Source organism: Vicugna pacos, chromosome 7, assembly GCF_048564905.1.
Source record: "Vicugna pacos chromosome 7, VicPac4, whole genome shotgun sequence".
Taxonomy (NCBI): Eukaryota; Metazoa; Chordata; class Mammalia; order Artiodactyla; family Camelidae; genus Vicugna; species Vicugna pacos.
Window position 1 is genome coordinate 228,122 of NC_132993.1, and position 16,636 is coordinate 244,757.

The 16,636-nt window shown below is 55.2% G+C and overlaps 1 protein-coding gene across 5 annotated transcripts in view; it reads right to left on the bottom strand.

The window, feature by feature from the left end:
• Positions 1–16,636, bottom strand: part of DYNC2I1 (dynein 2 intermediate chain 1) — a 42,681-nt gene that overhangs the window by 11,271 nt on the left and 14,774 nt on the right. For all 5 annotated transcript variants that reach the window (XM_072964040.1, XM_072964037.1, XM_072964036.1 and 2 more), the window contains 10 exons: positions 14,946–15,011; positions 12,965–13,042; positions 12,077–12,296; positions 9,935–10,037; positions 8,674–8,803; positions 6,335–6,446; positions 5,938–6,026; positions 4,843–4,972; positions 3,145–3,317; positions 2,276–2,438 (listed from right to left, as the gene is read on the bottom strand). In XM_072964040.1, the coding sequence (XP_072820141.1) occupies positions 2,276–2,438; positions 3,145–3,317; positions 4,843–4,972; positions 5,938–6,026; positions 6,335–6,446; positions 8,674–8,803; positions 9,935–10,037; positions 12,077–12,296; positions 12,965–13,042; positions 14,946–15,011 (1,264 nt within the window). The remainder of the gene's footprint in view (positions 1–2,275; positions 2,439–3,144; positions 3,318–4,842; positions 4,973–5,937; positions 6,027–6,334; positions 6,447–8,673; positions 8,804–9,934; positions 10,038–12,076; positions 12,297–12,964; positions 13,043–14,945; positions 15,012–16,636) is intronic.

Here is a 16,636-nt window from a genome sequence, read left to right on the forward strand (position 1 = left end):
AGACCCCTGGCCGGGACCCTGGGGCCACCCTCCACCTGCGGGGACGACGGGGCTGGAAGGTGCGCAGGGCAGCACGGCTTCTGGAGGAAGAGGAGGCTCAGACAGAGCAGCATGGGGCACAGGCCGAGGGGGACTCAGAGCTGCAGACCCCCGCCCCCATTCAAGAAGTGACCCTCGACACCCTAACACAACACAGCTCCTCTGACCACAAACATCCACCTGCACGATGTCAGGAGCAGAAGAAACCAGACAAGCTCACGCAGACTCCGAAGGAACAAGGCAGAAAATGCAAATCACAGTGTTTCAGCCCCTGCACATTCTCCCCCAAAACAAGCACAAAACAGACCAGAACGCAACACTCCAAGCTACATCACGTCTCTTTGAAAAGCACTTGCAAATGTGTTTAAAGCAAGGAAACAAATCAGAAACCCAGAACAAAAATGGGTAGAAAACGAGGAGAAAGAAAATGAGAGTTGGAGCTGAACTCAGGAAAAGCCGAGGGAAAAGGCAAAGCAGTCTGAGGAATGAATGCGGACGGACAGGGTTCCAGGCTCAGTGCCCTGAAGTGGAGGAGGCGTGGTGAGCCGGTGTCCCTCTGGAGGGGAGGCCACGGGAACTGGAGGTTCTAGTGACAAAGTTCAGACGGCAGCAGAGCACAAGGAAGTGCCCTCCTGGATTAAGACTTCAAGTGAGGTTAAAAGCTTAAGACTTGCAGTGTTTTGAACACGGAGGTGAGTCAGAGGTTGGCCAGCACCATCAGCAGAAGTCAGAAAATGAACGTCCTCAAAAGACGTCCTCTAGCGCACCAAGCCCTCACGTACCCATAAACTCACACCTCCCAACAGCGGCAAGGTCGCCTCCAGAAGGGCAAAAATGGGTTGTTGGGAGACGAAAACCTGCGTCTTCACGTGGGAAGCACAGACACACTCGCGGTGCAAACAGATGCAAGACATCCACATGCGTGGCAGTATCACAGAACAGGAGGGGGAGCTGGAAGGCTACTCGGCTGGGAGAGAGGCCGGCCCAGACGCATCTGACACGGGACTGCACCCAGAACGTACAAAGACCCCTCACATGCAGCAGTAAGCAGCAACGACTCAACTTACACCCCGGGGAAGAGCTGGCAGACACCCGCCCAGACAGAGGGCGAGGGAGGACGCTCACCCGCGTCCTCGAGGAAACCACAGCAGAACCGCGAGACGCCCCACAGCTCAGCCGGTGAGGACGCAGCCTGCCTGTGCCACAGGCCCTGGTCCTGCCTGCCAACCACAGGACTACCTGGAAACCCCTGGACTGCTGGGTGGAAAGACCAAGCAGGTGCGCCAGAGGTTCCGCCAACAGAGGGGAGGGAGCTCGGAAACGCCCGGTGCAGGAACCCCAGGGCCTCAGGCCAGGGAAGGAGGCCGGGCTCACAGGGCCCCTTACTCGCTGTCTGGAGAAACCCGGGGTTCCTGGGCCGGAGCAGAGGGAGCATGGGCTGAATGCAGTCGGGCCAAGGGCAGCCCCTCCACGGTCAGCGTGGGGTCAGTGCACCGTGCACGAGCTCCCCAGCCCCCAGCACTGGCAGGTGGGCCGGTACGGGCACTGAGCAAGCCAGTCCACAAAGCACAGAGAAAACCCCAGGACACGAGTGCCTCCCCACTGGGGGTCGTGCTTGTGTGGTTGTGGCTGTGGTGGACTCTGGTTATAATTATGGCTGTGGTTGCAGTTACAGGTGGTTGGTTGTTGTTGGCTGCGGTTGTGACTTTAATCGTGGTTAGCTGTGGCTGTAGTCGTGGCTGTGGCTTGTTGTTGTGGCTGTAATCGTGGTTGTCTGTGGTTCTAATAACGGTTGTGGTTGTAAATGTGGTTGTGGTCGTTTGTGGCTGTGGTTGTGGCCACAGCTGCTCAACACGCAGCAGTCACGCGAGTCTAACTAGAGGTCCTGGCAGCTCGAGTGCTTCCAGTTCCCTTTGACGCAAGAGGCAACCACTCCTCCTCCTCCAGCCCTCTGTGGGTTGTCTCAGCCATGGGAGCGCAGGCTCTGATATGCCCCCGATGGATTTAAAGCTGAAAGTCACCTCACTGAGGACCTGCAACCCCAGGCTCAACAAGAAAGGACACCCCACTGTCGCGGCCGCTGGCTGAGCATCCCCTGGAAGGGGTCCACTTTTCCTGCTCGTCAAAGGACCCTTTTGCTCGTAGGCCAGACCGTTCTGGGGCAACTTGCAGTGACAAAACAGAGAGATTTCAGGGCCCCTCTGGAAGTCCGGGCTGGCAGGCAGGCATCACTGACCAGTGGAAAACGTTGAGGTCCTGAACGTCCAGGAGCACCCACTCAGCTTCAGGGAGCAATGGATCCGGGCGTCCTCTCTCAGGTCCCACACCAGCACCGAGCCATGCGCGGTTCCAGCAAACAGCAAAAAGGCTTTACAGGGGCTGAAGCAGCAGCACGTGACCTGGAAAGACCCCCCGCCACGACAAAAGCCAGACACTGAGAGCTCCCGTGGACCCTCCCGTAGAAGCTGGGGACACAGCGCGGGGGGGGGCGTGTCTGAGTGTCCGCGGCCTCAGGGATAAGAGAGGCAGTCGCGGGTGAGCCCCAGGCATCTCCGTTCCGCCCAGCCGCCGCCCAGAGTGGCCAGGCCACCGCTGGTATGTCATCTGCCTCCCACGCGGCAGCACTCTGTGATTCCCAAGCCCCAAGACTGACGCCCACAGAAGTTACACTTCTCCACAGCCTGTGTGGAGATGGAAGATTCTGAGGTCATGGAGATCACGACTTGGAAACACGTGTGTATCCTCCCAGTCTGAAAGCACAGCTCTCCCATTGGACCTGCACGGTCAGCACACCACAGCCCCACCAGCTGGCCCGGAAAGGCTCAAGCTTGTTTAGAACCCCAGCAACATATGTCCCCAGCAGCGAGAGGCCAGGCACCGCTGCTGGGACCCCAGGGCGCCGGGCCCAGGTCTTCCTCATCCTGCAGTCGTGCTGCCACCCGACCCCAGGGGCCTGAGAGGTGAGCCGTCCTTCCAGCTGAGAGCACTGTGCCGCATCCCCTGCACACAGCGGCGGCGGCCGGGACAGAGGAAGCCACGTGGAAGCCCCCTCCTTGGCACCCCTGGCCCACCCCCTAGTTACACGGACGACTCCTCAAGCCGTACCTCCGACTCGCACAGCAGGACCTTCTGAGGCCCTGACGGCTGCCAGATGTCCCACACGCAGAGCAGGTGCCTGCTGTCCAGCAGGGGCGCCGAGGCCTTGCCAGGCAGACCGTGGACGGACACCACTATCCGCCTCTGGGCCTGAGATGCATGCACACAGGTCACCCTTCGGTCTGAGGAGGAGACAAGAAAACGCACCTGTGGTTAGTGACCCGCCAGGACCCACGTCACGTGAACACTTTTCAGACATGCATCAGCTCAACGAAGAGACAAACATGGTCCTTCACTGCCACACACGCCTAGATCTGGTGTCAACGGATGGCCACAGCTCGACCGGAGGCCACCCGTGCCCTTGGCCAACGTGGCCCCGCTCCCTCTCACTCCCCCGCCGCTCCCACAGACTGGGTGGCACGGAGGGGTCTGGGGAGGCCCCGCGGCCAGCCCATCAGCACCTTGTCCGCCAGCAGTGGTGACACCTCCTCGCCCTCCCGTCGTGGCCCACTCCCCCATCCAGTCAGCTCACAGTGATGTCTGTCTGTCTGTCTGTGTGTCCACTGCTGACTCCTGGGCCTGGGACACTGGACACTCCTGAACGTGTGGAACCAACAGAAGAGCAAGTGGGCGGCCAGCACTGCGTGGTTCCTGGTGGCCATAGCGTTGGGGGGGGGCCCTCGTCCCTACCTCCAAGCTCAGATCCAGGACCCGTGCCCCAGGCCCAGGCTCAGACACTGTCACCCCAGTCTCCTCCTGGTGCCTCACAACTCAACTTTACCAAGCAAAACACACCAGAACCTGCGCTCTGTTCACATATGGAACAGGGGCAGGTCCCACAGGACACACGAGCCTCCCCAAAGGGCCCTGGTGCGTGCTCAGCCAGGCCCCCAGCTCCGTGAAGCCGCCGTCCCTCCTCGGCTTCTCAGGACGCAGAGGAACGTGGGAGCCTGCGTGTCCGCGTTTCAGATGCTACAGATGCAATAATAGTATTTTTCGAGAATCAGTCTTATCTTTTAAAAACAAAAGCTCTCTCAAACAATATGAGTTTTTAAGAAACTAACACCACCAACTTTGCTAATGTTGAATGCGGAGGAACGTGAGTGCATCTGAACTGTATAAACAGCAGGTAGCACAGGAAACACCTAAAACACCCCAACTGGCGGCACCGGAGCCTGGTGCACACGGCCCATGGGCCTCACCTCCGCTCACGGACCAGCCTGGCCACCCACGCCCTTACCAGCCACTTTGTTTAAAGCCCAGCGGCGACTTGCTCAAGAAGTCACACCTGGTCACGCGAAGGCAGTCTGTGTGGCTCACACAATCACGTGCAGTTTCACTGCGTGTGTGACGTCACAAGGTGCCCTGTCCCCAGGAACCTACTTAAACTGAAGTCAGGAGCTCGATGGGAAACGCTGAGCCAAGTTCATTGCACGACTCCCACCCTGAACCCTCCCACGCTGCTCCCGCTGCACCTCTGCGCCAAAAACCAAAAGCAGCCGAAGGAAACGGGAAAATGACCGCGTGTCCTTCCTCCAGTCACGCCTCAGGAGGGCCCCACAAAACCGTGACCTTACACTTCAGTCTGCAGACGCAGAATCTCCATTCGATAAGCCCACTGTGGGGACAGAGGTGTCACAGTAAAGGTGGCCGTGCCGGCGTGAACGTCTCCCGCTAGACCCAGACGCCGAGCAGGGCCGTGCTTACTCTGGAGGAACAGCAGGCCGGTGTTGAAGGGGACGGAGCCGTCACTGAGAGGCAGGGTGCAGTCCTGTGCCCGGGGGGGCCAGCTCGGCTCCGCGGCCACACGGTCCTCTTCCAGCAAAACCGCAATCACCTTCAAAGACATGAGAGCAGTCCTTGGTGAGCACTCCCAACGTGCTCGCTTTACAGGAAAAACACCACACACAAATCACTACCTGGGCAGTTACCCATTTCCAAAAACCTAACTGCCCAAGTCCAAGACATCACGACAACTGACACAAGGAAACTAGAGTGTTCCTCCCACACAACAGCAGAGACTGCAGGGAAAATTCCAAAAACGTAAACTCCACAGGGGAGCCATGGTCCAACACAGGCATCGCTTGTCACAGAAAACATGGGCTAAAGGTAACAGGAGGGGGAGAGGTAGACCCTCCAGCGTTCCTAGAGGAAACTCAGCACAGCCCACGTCCCACTCGCCGGGCTGCGCTGAGACCCAGTGTACAGCAGATCAGCGTCTCTGCCCTCAGGAGTCAGGGGTCCAGCTTGGGACGATGGCAAGGAGGCGGGAGACGCAGTGGACTCAGGAAGGCAGCTGGCCCGGAGCGAGGCCCAGGGAGAAGATGAGGGACCACGGTGACATGAAGCCGCCGGGCCTGTCCCCAAGTCGTCCTGCACCACCTTCCCCCCGCCCATCCTCACTCCACGTCAACTCTAAGAGAAGCTGAGTAAGTTTAAAGTCACATGAAACCAGACTCTGTAATGCGCTGGGGGAAGAATCTCCGAGACTCATACTGAGCCTTCGTGGAGGATCTGGTGACTGTGACCGGCTCTGACCCAACTGAGGGGCAGGGCTGGGGCTCAGATGAGATAAGCGGGCACTCAGGATCCCCGTCGCTCCCTCAGCCTTTGGACGTACTTAGAACCAGTTTTTAAAGCCATAAGTTTACTAGTTTCAAATACCCTGGGTATGTGTGTCCCTTGCCAACTTAACATACCTGTTTTTCAGTCTAGATTTTACAATGCAAGCAATTAACGTTAAGGAATACAATCCAGAAGCACAGACAGCACTAGCAAGATGCAGCCCCAGGACCGGCATACCTGGCAGGCTGCCCGGAGGAAGCTGCACAGCCGGGGCGTGTCGACCTTCGGGACCACGGCAGCGCCACCAGGGCTGCCCCTGTCACTCCCTGAAAAATAGCTCATGTGAAACCAGCACACGTCACAACCTTAAAGTTGTCGCAAACAAATGAGGAGCGCAGACTGCCCAAATTAAGAGCAGGGAGTGTTGGGGGAGCCCGTCTGCAACGCGCCTGTTTGAGGGTGAGCTCCTTCCCTTGTGTGGGCCCGGATCGGGGCCCAGACACTAGGGGTTCTGAACAGCCAGGAGGCGGCTGGGAAGAGCACGTGTTTCCACAGCCGCACAGCAGTGACCACACCCAGGACAGAGAAAGGGCAAGAAGGTAACAAACACACCCCAGGGCCAGGAGCTGTTTACCCCCAGACACAGCCGCACTCTCTCCCGGGTGCTGGGTCCACACTTCCCGGGTCTCCACCTCTTCGGTCTGCACGTCCCTCTCCACATGGTCTTCGTTACACTGAACGTATGCCTTAAAAACAAGGTGTGCCAGAGTCAGCTCTGGGTCTTGACCTCAGAGCAATTTCTCACAACTGAAAAGAAAACGATTAAAATGTTTAAAGTTAATAATGACAGTCTTCTTGCTTCTGTGAAAAATAAGTACCACAGCGTAAATAAAGCCACACAAATGCTGCTCATGTCTTAAACATTCGATACACACAGGCCTGAATCTCAGAAGTGATTTCAGAAAGTCACATCAAACAAGACAACTCTGGTTTGAAAACACTGTTACCAAGTCCACCGGCACCCTACTGTCTTAGAGCACAGAGGCTTCGCAAAACCAGTTTTTTAATTTAAAAAAGGCACATGCTTTAGGAGTAGGGGATTAAGAGGTACAAACTACTACGTATCAAATGAGTAAGACACAAGGACACACTGCACAGCACAGGGAGCAGAGCCAGTGTTTTATGCTAACTGTAAATGGAGCATAAAACACTTAAAAAGTGTGAGTCACTTTGTTGTGTACCTGAAACATGTAATACTGTCCATCATCTACACCTCAATAAATTAATTGATTAATTAATTAAAATAAGTAAATAAAAATCAGAAGAAACAAGCGGAAAAAGGTACATGCTTCAGGGAAGACAGTAAGATACTAAGAGCTTTGAATGAGGAAAACAAGCAGAGAAGTCAGAGTATCTGCTCAGGGTCAGAGTGAGTCCAGCTGCAAAGCCAGGATTAATCTGGCGGCTTCTTAAATTTCATCCTGTGATCCTCCATTGAGAGGTTCCTGACGGAATTCACCCAGGAGCATGCTGATCCGCGGCACCATTGGGATGCAAGAGAAGCATCAGAGGGTGTCCCTGACTTTAAAACGCCGCCAACTGTTGGGAACTAGACTGAAACATAATTAACAATAGAAAGCAGGATGGGGGACAGAGCTGGGGGACGGGGGAGCAGCGCTGGGCCAGGGGCAATTCAGCAGGAGTCACCAGGAAGGAGCCCCGAGAACAGGCCGTGGACACGGAGGGACAGACAGGTCGCCAAGAGGAGAGGCAGGGACAGCAGGAGCACATGATGGAGAACAACAGGGAGACGACAAATGGGCCTGGCAAGGAGGACACACACAGGTGACGAGGGACCTGGTGAGGTAAGGGAGACACTTAGTGAGGCAAGGGGGACACAGGCAGTGATGGGGACCTGGCATAGAAAGACCTGGGAGAAGAGGCAGGTGGATGGGAACAGGGGAGGGAATCTAAGGTGAGCCCGGCATCTTGGGAGCTCGGGAAGAACCTGAGTGGTCATACCTGCGGGACAGGGAGGACGTGCAGGACTGCTCCACCCCACAGGAACCTGGACAGTGACCAGAGGTGACATCCCGTGACTTCCCATAAACCCTCCCTTGGTCGAGCTGTCCTCTGAGCCAGGAGCCTGCCCAGTCCTCCTGTGTGACCACGTTTGTGCTGGAAGGCTCTGGACATGGAGGACGTTGCACAATCTCTCCAGGGAAGAGCCCGTGACGGAGGAGCCCCTCTTCCCTCAAGTCTGTGTCCTTCACACCATCCCAGGTTCTAACATCATGGCAGGACAGAGCCAGGCTCAATCCCCTCCCTACATTGTACCTGCACTGTCACCTGTCAGCACACCTGCACCACCTGCTCACCTGCCAGCACACCTGGACCACCTGCTCACCTGATAGCACACCTGCACCACCTGCTCACCTGCCAGCACACCTGCACCACCTGTTCACCTGTCAGCACACCTGCACCACCTGCTCACCTGTCAGCACACCTGAACCACCTGCTCACGTCAGCACACCTGCACCCACCTGCTCACCTGATAACACACCTGCACCACCTGCTCACCTGTCAGCACACCTGCACCACCTGCTCACCTGTCAGCACACCTCCACCTGCTCACCTGTCAGCACACCTGGACCACCTGCTCACGTCAGTACACCTGCACCACCTGCTCACCTGCCAGCACACCTGCACCACCTGCTCACCTGATAGCACACCTGCACCACCTGCTCACCTGTCAGCACACCTGGACCACCTGCTCACGTCAGCACACCTGCACCACCTGCTCACCTGTCAGCACACCTGCACCCACCTGCTCACCTGATAGCACACTTGCGCCACCTGCTCACCTGCCAGCACACCTGGACCACCTGCTCACCTGATAGCACACCTGCACCACCTGCTCACCTGCCAGCACACCTGCACCACCTGCTCACCTGTCAGCACACTTGCACCCACCTGCTTGGTGTTCTTCTTCCCAAAGCTCCTGATGTACATGTCATACTCGTTCACCGGTGGCAGATCCAGGAGGGAGAAGGTGAATGAGAAGTCCAGGTCGATGAGCCGGAGCAGCTTTGTGCTGCGCATCCTCAAAACAGTTGGAAACAAAACAATGTCAAACGGACAACGTGCAGAAGGGGGAACAGGCCTCGTGGTGAGATGGTAGCTCTTGCTGAGGACCTAACTGACGTTTGGTGTGAGTCAGATATTAATGGTCATTAAAGATAAGACACCGCAAATGGACGGGTGATGCCATGTGGCTGGACCACGCTGACGGCATTTTGTCGGCTCTGTCTCAGAGCCCTAGGCCCGCCCATCCCTCCACAGGACTGAACTCTGTCCTGCTCACAGGAGTGCACCCAAGACACATGCGCTCCCTGTCACCCAACCTGTCTTCACTTGATACCAACACTGAGAGCTTTGCTGCTGCAGATGGTTAGTGGGCAGGAGACCTGGGGGGCATGGCGAGGAGAAACCCCCAAGTTCCAGTCAGTGTGGACGCCTTCTCCCCAGCAGTCATGCTCTGGTTTTGCTTTGGCCTCTGTGAACCTACAGCTCCACTCCTCCATCGAATCTGCACTAGACCCAACACTCAGTCCTAGATCACCGACTGAGAACTTCACTTCCACGAATCTATGAATGCTACAAATTTCTGAGTTCACAGTAAGGCAAGCTTGGACTCTGACACGTGGAGGAACAGCTCTCGTGGTTCACACTCAGCTCCCTCAACCCCAGAGGCTGACTCGAGCCTGTGGTCGTCTACACAAGGACCTAAGGACATCAATACGGGCATGGTGTCCGGGGCACTTGGGCCGCATGGCCCACCTGGGACTCTTCGCCTGAGAATTCTCCAGCTGCATGTCCGAGAAGCAGCAGGGCTCACAGGGCTGTTCAAACCCTGAGCAATGCCAACCATGCCTCGAGAGGCAGTGGCACCTGCAGGGGGTCAGGCCTGGCCGCCAGCCCTGTGACCACCTGACTGCAACTCTGCTGCAGCCGTGACAGGTGGGGCTCCCAGGGCCCCTGAAACTGATACAACGTTAGGGCCACATGTCTTTGTGCAACACTGCACACCCACAGCAATAACACCACACTGGGCACAGGGAGACGCAGCACAAATTAAAGACCCTGCCTGCCCATCAGCTAACTTTCAAAGGTACGTTGAAGAGAAGCATTTTAAAACTAATCACACCTTCTGCAAATTTCCCAGTCCACCTACTTTTGCTTAAGTGCCTGAGTCCGGCTCTTCTGACGGTGTGAGGCTGTTGCAAAATCCACGAGAATTCCACAAACAGGGGTTTGGGAAGGGGAATTGTTTGCACCTGTTTAGGAAAAAAAGCTATTTTTGTGAAACTGAAATATTTCTTTCAAGCAAAGGAAGTCAAGAGTAAAGGAATGAGAAGCACGCATACCACTTATGCTCAATAAGTCTTTACACGTAACTGGTGACGACAAAGGGAAACACCTTCCCCGGGCATCTGGAGAACCGCTTCTGCTCATTTCATCTAAAACTCTCAGCAACGAAGCACAATTTCCTACGTATGCACCAATCATACTAGTTTCAGAAATATTTAAGAACACAACAGAAGATGCAGTCCTCCACTCCCATCCCCCTCCAAAACTGCACGCTCTGTAAGGGACTGAGATGTGTAAGGCAGAGCTGAAAATGGCAGACGTGAGCTCCTGGGGGCTGGCCACTCGCTGCCCCGAGACAAACAGGCAGGTGCGGGCAGAGGTAGCTGGACTGGTGACCAGTCATGGAGCAGCCTAGAGGCTCCTGTGAGGGTCAGCAGCTCCGCCCACCACTCTGCCGTGCATGGACCTCCTCACGTCGCCTCTTCCCCAAGGGTTTCTGCGGTTTCCGTACAGATGTACCTACATGTCTATTATGTATTCATTTCAACTGTATCTTAATCCAACTTCTTAGTCCTTCTGCATTTGTGTTTGAACTCATCCAAAGAGCATGAACCACCCTGCTGGCTTACAGTTTTACCAAATCCCCGAGGCCTGCGGGACGGAAGCCATCCCACAGCCCCAGCTCTGCCCGGTGCTGGCCTTCTGCAGCGAGCAGGTGGCCAGTCTGTGAGCCTCCACCCTCCCACGGTCAGAACACCCACCAGCAGGACTGAGACAAGGGTGGAAGCAGGTCATGTTTATGAGAAAAACCCTAGCATCTGCCAAGCACCGCGCAGGACCAGAGATGATGCTGACTGCTGCTCCAGCTTCAGAAGTGAGGAAACTGGCCCCTGACTGAGGCCACAGGGTCAAGACGAGAACAAAGACCCCGCGGAGCAGGTGTCCGCCCTTGGGAAACACTCGCCAGCCAAGCACGCAATTCCTTTTGGCGGTATGTGAACACTTCCACACCACGGAGTAACTTACTGCTCTGGAAAGTTACTTATCAAACAGTTTCCTGTCGCCCTGGACAAAGATGAGGCGTATCATTTACAAACAAACAGGCCACTGCTGCAGCCACAGCCACCCCCGACATGGGGCTGACCGCGGAGGACAAGGAGAGCCAACACCTTTCGGCCGCTGAAAGATGGTGACCGGACGCCACCAACGACTAAGGTCTCTGTGTCACCACAGGCCTGGTGCCCCCAAGCGCTTCGCATGTGGCAGCTTGTTTAGTTAAGTCCACAGCAGCCCCAAGATGCCATACCCTTGTTCTATGGGCGAGGAGCCAGGCACAGAGAGGCCAAGGTACCGCCAGGCCGCACAGCAGCGACGGGCAACACACCAGAGCCTGCGGGCCGCCACCCAGCTCCAAGGTTCAAGAGGACCCTGCACACCAGCACCCCGGCTCAGTCCTGCTCCCTCCAGAGCAGACGCACAAGACGAGGCAACAGTCGCTCTGCCTGGCCTCACCTGGATCATTACATCGTATTAATTTACTCGTTAACAATTATTTTATGAAACCATTTAAAGCAGTACACTATCCAATGTTTTTAATATTGTCCTATTTGAATTTTTGGGGTTATTTTAATGCTGATTTTTTATTAGAATATCATAGTTTTCCCTTTAAGTGGTTTTAAAATATTTATTCCTGCCCTTATACAAGTGACTTTATCGTATCCAGATGCCAAGAACTTCTGAGCAAAGTACACTTCCTAAGGAAAAGCCCTGGGAAAGGAGACTCCCCTGGAGGTGCCCTGACCCCTGAGCACTGCGTTGGCCCTGGGACCTGCTGCCCCTCATTGGTGACACTCATCTCCTCTGTCAGAAAAAAAGCGGCCTGCACAGCAGCCTGGCTGACTGACCCCGGGAAATGGGCGGTGTCTGCAGCCAGTGGCCCCATGGGCACTGAGCAGTGCTCAGGCACCTGTAGCGGGGAGCGGGGGAACTGGCTCGGCTCACGTACCTGGCCCTGCACCCCTTCCACGCTCCACCTGGCCTGGGCTCTCCAACAGCTTCAAAGACAGCTCGCCCACCCGTTCGTTCTCTGCATGGATGGCTTTCCGAATTTCTTCAATCTCCCTCCTTCTGGCCGGGGGAAGCTCTTCTGCCATCTCTGCTGATTCAAGTGCATCCAGCCCGCTGTCCTCATCCCCGTCACAGACCTCAAAGTCATCCTCATAGTCCTGCAAACAGTCACAGAGCCTGGAGCTACTAGGACAAACCCTACACGGAAGAAAATACACAACTTGTCCCCTGAAGCAGAAGAGGGCCGCAGCGAGGCTCAGTCTGTAAAGTCCAGGGTCACTGAGTGACCAATCGTGTAAATGGCTGCACGTGTTTCTCTAAAAAGGAACCGGAGTCTACAGACCTGCATCCACCAAGACCTGAGTGGACAACCATGTGCAAACGCTTCAGTGCGGGGAATGTGCGTGTATGTGCATGTAGACACGTGTACTTCGTGCTCCACGCAGATATACACGCACACAGGTGTACACACATGTACACACACCTATACACACGTACACACACGTCCAGGCATGCACACGCACACACGTATAACACATGTACACACGCACGTACACACACGTACACACACGTCCTGGCGTGCACGCACACACAAGTTTGATTGGGGAGCACCAACAACAGGGTAAACTTAAGTCATTTAATCACATCACATTGGTCAGCATTGGTAGACGCGTAGGTAACAGACCTAAGTCAGATACGGAGTGTTAAGAGCAATAAAAAGAGAGAGAAAAACTGTTAAGTTTCTAGCTTTAGAACAAATTATCTTTAAGATGAGAACACTTTTAATGCTAATAATAGAATAATTTTAATTTTTAATTACACCTACTTCAAAATCATCTTCAAAACCGGCTGTATGTTCACCAGCTCCTGCGTTTTCTGAGTCAGCGTCTTCCTTTCCAATCTCCTGGAGGAAGAAATGAAGCATATAACTAAGACATCCAATCATAAATTTGAATCTTGCAAATGGGTTGGGAAAACATATGTTTTCTGAGATTCATTTGACGTTGCTTATTTTAAAATGTGTTTATAAAACTAATATAACCTAACCACAAATTCTTACAGAAATACCCTCATGATGAGTATGACCACGAAGAGAAAGCGTCAACAGTCACACTCTGAGAAGCCTCTGGAATGCTGACGACTAAAGAAAAGAGGCAACCACAGACGCACAGCAGCGCCTCCCCACAACCACATCTGCGTCTTCCCTGTGAAGACACAGACACGTGTGTTCCTGCACGCAGGGACGCCTGCTCTGGCCCCGGCCCCGCCCTGTGGGCCTCAGGGTCTCTCCTGAAATCGGAGGACATGCGTTCCGTGGGGCTCCGGAGGGTGGGTGGCCTCCCTGGCCGGAAGGAAGAGGGTCCCAGGAAAACCAGCAGAGCACGTTCCAGGTTTCCAGGGAAGAGGCAGCAGAAACGAGCACCGGTGGAGAAAACTCCCATTCCCCACGGCTGCTCCTGCTCGTCCACCTGCTCTTCCCGCCCAGTGGGGACGCGGCACCTCTGCATCCCACAGGCACCCACGTTGGGGCTCCCCCAGGGCCCTGCGCCCCCACCTGACAGCTGCTCCACCACTGTCCCCAGTCCAGCCCCAACCTTCCCGTGTCCCCTGTCCCCTCTCAGTCACAGAAGTGAGGGGAAATCTGATCAAAACCACACAGCTCGCTGCACTGGGGGATGGATGGATGGGTGGCCGAGCCACCACATATCCACCCACCAAAGGGGCCTTGGTTTCTATCCTGGAGAAGAAATAAAAGTGGCATCAATGGGAGCCTCTGGCGCCTACAGATGGGATGGACGTGGGGGTTAGAGCAGCCGTGCGGGGGGGGGGGTGTGGCCTGCCCCAGGGAAGGAGAGGCCTGTCAGCCTTTCAGGATTAAACCAGGGCAGGTGTCGGGGATGGCGGAGGGAGGCGGCCTGGACCTGGTGGGAGACAGGCCAACAGGCGGGGAGCTCAGGGAGGAGGGCAGGAGATGCTGAGAGATGTGAGGCCAGTGGGTGTCCTACCCCAAGCCCCCAGGCGCTGCCACAGTGGCCACGTGGGCCTGCGCCCACAGGACCGAGAGACAATTCCCAAGGGCACTGCGCGGCCGGGTGGCGCAGTGACTCCAAGCAAACGCTGTTCAGGAAGAACTGCCCCGAGACAAGGCCTCCCAGCCTGACGTCGCAGCAGAGGGACGTCACGCTCACTGCACCAAAAGCGGGAGCCCTGAGACTGGTGAGAGAAACTGAAACGAATGCTCTGCAGGAGCTTCAAACAAAACTCACAGCACACAAGCTCCTCACGTCCCCAACAACGCCCCCCTCAGCAACACTCAGGGCCTGACAGCGGGAAGGGTGCCGGCCAGGGGGACAGGAGGGTGATGGCAAGAAAGTGTCCCCCATCCTGTGGAGGCACTGAGCAGAGAGCCCCCACGTCACCCACAGTTTTGGAAAGAATGGCTCAGTCTCACCAGCGGGCCCCTCTGGTCGGAGGGCAGCTTCCGTCCAACTCTCTGGTTTGGCATTTATCTCTGAAAAGTATCTGCAACCTTGAACACCTCTCACCAACAACAGCCTGAATTCGGTCTTTTGGAATGTCTCTAGCTTCTCCAGTTCTCCCCAAACTTGGTGACTGTAAATGCAGAGCACCCAGGTGCAGGCTGGGCATCCACCCACCCCGAGCTCCTCCCAGTCCGCTCTGCAGCCCCACCAGGACCGCGGCCTCGCAAACGGACGCCAACACCCCTACCTCCCGCCCCAGTCCCCGTCACAGGTGCCCGAGTGCAGGGAACACAGGTGACAGCCAGACACGCGCCCTCTCCTCACCACTGCCTCCTCGCTGCCTCGCCTCCGGGCCAGCTTCCACTCCAACGCGCCCTCCTCGCGGCCATGCTGAGGACAGAACGCGGTGGTCAGTGCCAGGGAGCGTCTCCAGGCAACCCCCGGGCCACCCATCCCTCTGTGGGGCCTCGGGTCTGGCTGGGAGGCAGCCCAGTGCTGCGATGCCCCGCAAGTCACTCAGCCTCTCGTGCGTCACTGTCTCCTCTGAGAAGCGGGAGAGCCTTCCTGGTGCCTCCTCCCTGGTGCCAGCGAGGGGCGGGCAAGACGGAAGAAGTTGGGCACCAGCCCTGCTATGGTCACTGGCACCAGAAGGCACAGTTCTCGGACGTCACTGCCCTGAACTATTCAGTGCCTGAGTGTGGGGACGGCACGGTACCCCCATGAACAAGGGGGTCGTCCACACATCCAGAACATATTCTGGCATATTGAGGGTCTCATAAACGCTCAAGAACTAAATCAAGGTCAAGTTAGTGCCGATGCTATGAAACACATGCCCCAAGCACAAGCCAAAACGACCTGTCAAATGTCTTCAAGGTCCCTTCTGGATACCTTAAGGAAAAAAGTACTTAACATATTTTGCTCCTTTGGTGAAAAAGAGAATGTAAAATAAATGTCTCGTTGATAATTTTTTACATTGGTTACATGTTGAAAGAAAAATATTTCAGGACTGTAGGGTTATATATTATTAAAATTGATTTTATGTTTCTTTTTTAAGGTGATTACCAAAAAATTGAAAATTACAAATATGGCTCATGTTATAATTCTAGTGAACAATGTTAACCTGTACAAAAAAAAATGGGAGACACAAGGAAAACAGAAAAAGATATATTCTCATCCAATAATTCCACATTCAGAAGTTTACCCACAAAAAGTAGGAGAGAGGCCTGTATCATTAGAGCTGGAGAGATTTCCACAATGAACTGGGAAAAACAGTGTGCTGCACTGGGGTGGGGCGAGTAAAAGGACCCAAATCCCCCAAACGCATGTATCAAAGCAGGACTGGAAACCATCACACAGAAAAAAGGTCATGTGGGAAGAAACATTTGCACAGCTGACTTTTCCCCTAAGGAGTGGCTGCACTGGACAGTGAGTGACCCAACCACTGCCTCAAACTGGTGACTAAAACACGCACACACCCAGCAGAACACGTGCCGCCTGCCACTCGGAAAGTTACTGCGCTTTCTGTGTGTGTGTGGAATAAAGATCCACAAAAACAGGGCACAAGACACGAAAGACAGTTACTCCTGGTCCTGCCCCCCAGATAATAACACAGAAAGGGAAACCACAGAAGCCCAATCTGGTTGTCACATTGTCGACAACAGAATGGAAAACTGAGAAATGTTTTGACAGTCACTCCAACACCCTGGTATGCACCACTTCAGCGAAATGAAGTAGTCATTCTGAAGACCACTTGGCGAGAATTACGAAGACAGCGTAAAAATGAGGACGGGGAGCTGCTGGTGTCCTAGTGATGCTGCCTGATCTGCATGTGATCCTCACGTACACACACCTGCATACACGCGCACACACAGACACCCCGCGCACACTTACATGTGCGCACCCCAGCGTGCACACACACACACACACACATGACACACACGTGGCCCAGAACACGAAATAATGAGGCAGGGAGTGGAGCCCCGAAGCCGGCCAGCGTCAGTAACAAACGTGTAATG